The sequence below is a fragment of the Telopea speciosissima genome, chromosome 10, assembly GCF_018873765.1.
Source record: "Telopea speciosissima isolate NSW1024214 ecotype Mountain lineage chromosome 10, Tspe_v1, whole genome shotgun sequence".
NCBI lineage: Eukaryota > Viridiplantae > Streptophyta > Magnoliopsida > Proteales > Proteaceae > Telopea > Telopea speciosissima.
The window spans coordinates 59,760,957-59,763,469 of record NC_057925.1 but is presented as its reverse complement, the minus strand read 5'-3'; the positions used below and the strand labels follow the sequence as shown (position 1 = coordinate 59,763,469).

The window sequence follows — 2,513 nt, the reverse complement described above, 5'->3', positions numbered from 1 at the left end:
ACCACTCTCTCTCTCTCTCTCTCTCTCTCTCTCGTGTGTGTGCGTAGGGAGCGTTGGGAAGCCATGGATCACATGCATTTCCTTAAGACATGAGAGAATCTCAGATAGAGTCATATAGATCGAGGCTGTGTGTGTGTGTGTGTGTGTGTGTGTGTGTGTGTGTGTTGGGGTGGGGGGTTATATATACTTGCTTTCAGTCCCGATATGAGATACAGGTTTAGAAGAAGATCAACAAAGATCTAACTAACCAAACCAATCTCTTGTGAACCCACTGTCCAAGTTTCACCATGAGTTCTGACAATCTTCTTAATTCTATGGGAAAGAGGTTCTCTCTCTCTCTCTCTCTCTCTATGTTGTCTTTCATTTCTAGGTTTTTGCCGGTAAAGAATGGCAATATATAGTTGGGATCCCTCGATGTTGTTACAAAAGAAATGAGGCTGGGTTTTTTTGAGTTCAGTTCCTCTGCACGTACATGTGAGAGGTAGTCACATGTCCCTTTTGTTTTCTTAAATACCCCTCTTGGTCGTCTTTGTAAATGATAAAAATGGGACATGTGATTGCCTCTCGATCACATGTATGTGTGCAGATGATTCATTCTGGGGTTTTCCTAGCTAGTAGGATCAACTAATTAAGAAACTTTAATTTCTTTGTCGAAAATTATAACACCTTAGTTTGTGTATATTTTTTTCTTTTTCATTTCCAATAAATTGATGATGATGATGATGATGATCAGAACCATTAATTAATTGGCAGACTAGTGGGTAAGGTTGCAGTGATCACTGGTGGTGCTGCGGGCATCGGTAAAGCTACTGCCAAACTCTTCACCCTGCATGGTTGTAGGGTAGTGATTGCCGACATCCAAGATGATTTGGGTCAATCCGTGTGTGAAGAAATTGGGGCAGAGATGTCGTTATTCGTGCATTGCGATGTCACCAAAGAAGATGATGTGAAGAACGCAGTAGACGAGGCTGTTTCAAGATTTGGAAAACTTGACATAATGTTCAACAATGCCGGGACCATTGATCCACCTAAGGTAAGAACTGTGGACAACCAAAAATCCGATTTCGAAAGGGTCCTCGACGTCAATGTCACCGGTGTGTTCTTAGGCACCAAACACGCAGCTCGTGTCATGTTACCGGCGAAACAAGGCAGCATCATTAACAATGGGAGTGTGAGTTCAATCGTGGGAGGGATAGCCACTCATGCTTATGTAGCTTCCAAGTATGCAGTAGTAGGTCCCAGTGAAGAAGCTCTTTCTTTGGTGTATTCATTTCTCTTCAAAAGTAACTATGAATTGTTAATAAGACTGTTTTTATGATTATAATGCTGCAAGAAGCTAGTCTTGGATATTACTAGGATTGCTTATTGCGCCAATCCAACCAAGCCCATGCCCAAATTGTTGGCTTATACAAAACCATGATTCCAAGAATCTGGATTACTGTATGAGTCTGTGTTAAATCTTAGAGTGGGCCAACTTGTGGCCCAAGCATGGTTTGTAATCTCAGATTTGATCGACCGGGGTCTTTCTCGAGATTAGATCGATCTTTTCTCATTAATTATTTTTTCAAAAATTTTAAGTTTTTTATTTTTTATTTGTTTATAATACTTTTAATTTTGATCGATTCAATCAAGATAATATCGACCAATCCGATCTGATATCACAAATCACAACACCTGTCAATGCTGACACATGACCCAATCCATAAAAAAATGAGAAAAAATTATAAGATTAGTCAAAATCAGGTTTGCTCTTACAAAACTATTTACTCATTCCGTCAGATAACAAGATTACATAGTTTTGAATTTGGATTTACGAAACTACCCAAAACAATATTCTCCACTCCCTCAGTCAAAGACCTTTTTCTCTCAGTTTTATCCGTTTCTTCTTCTTCTTCTTCTTCTTCATCCTGCTACCCCACCCCACCCCACCTGCCATACCCCTATGCGCACACACACCCCCACCCCAGCTGAATCCCAATCCACCCACGTATAAGGATCTCAAAAGGGTACGGAACCAGGTATTCGGTTCGGATCCGGTTTGGTTCCAAGCAGTGGTAGTGGGATTCAGATCCGGACCAAGTCCCGAAACGGTTCTAGAATTGAATACTCTATCCGTTCCTGGACGGTTCCGATTCGGATCTAGTTACAATCCGGTTCTTGTATTTGATTCTTATCTAGTTATTACATCTAGTTACTATAACCAATTTAAATCCGGTTATGCCATTCATTTCTCGTTCCGTTCTAATATTCACGAGACAAATCAATGTTTGCTCCTTCATAAGAAACTTGTAATAAACCACTCAATTGACGCCCTTAGTCCACGGCAGATCCTTCGTTTGTAGTTTGCTTACCCCAAGGAATATGAAGTGGTAAAGACTAAAGAGAAAGAAGTGAGAATTGAAGGGCTAAGTTTACCACGTAACCGTCAATTAGAGTCTTTTAAACCTAATAAAATATTAGGGTTTTATGCTATTTCTTAAGGCGGATATTTGGTCTAGATCCGAATAGATCCG

The 2,513-nt window shown here is 40.3% G+C and overlaps 1 protein-coding gene across 1 annotated transcript; it reads left to right on the top strand.

The window, feature by feature from the left end:
* Positions 1–287: 287 nt before the first annotated feature.
* Positions 288–1,318, top strand: LOC122643830 (secoisolariciresinol dehydrogenase-like). The gene is made up of 2 exons (XM_043837405.1): positions 288–325; positions 754–1,318. The coding sequence occupies exons 1-2, from the start codon at positions 288–290 to the stop codon at positions 1,316–1,318; spliced, it is 603 nt and encodes a 200-aa protein (XP_043693340.1).
* Positions 1,319–2,513: the final 1,195 nt, after the last annotated feature.

Excerpts from the sequence above, each read along its gene's own strand:
- LOC122643830 (XM_043837405.1), top strand. The coding sequence starts at position 288 with ATGAGTTCTGACAATCTTCTTAATTCTATGGGAAAGAG. Across the intron at positions 326-753 it reads CTTAATTCTATGGGAAAGAG|ACTAGTGGGTAAGGTTGCAG; the intron begins GTTCTCTCTCTC and ends ATTAATTGGCAG.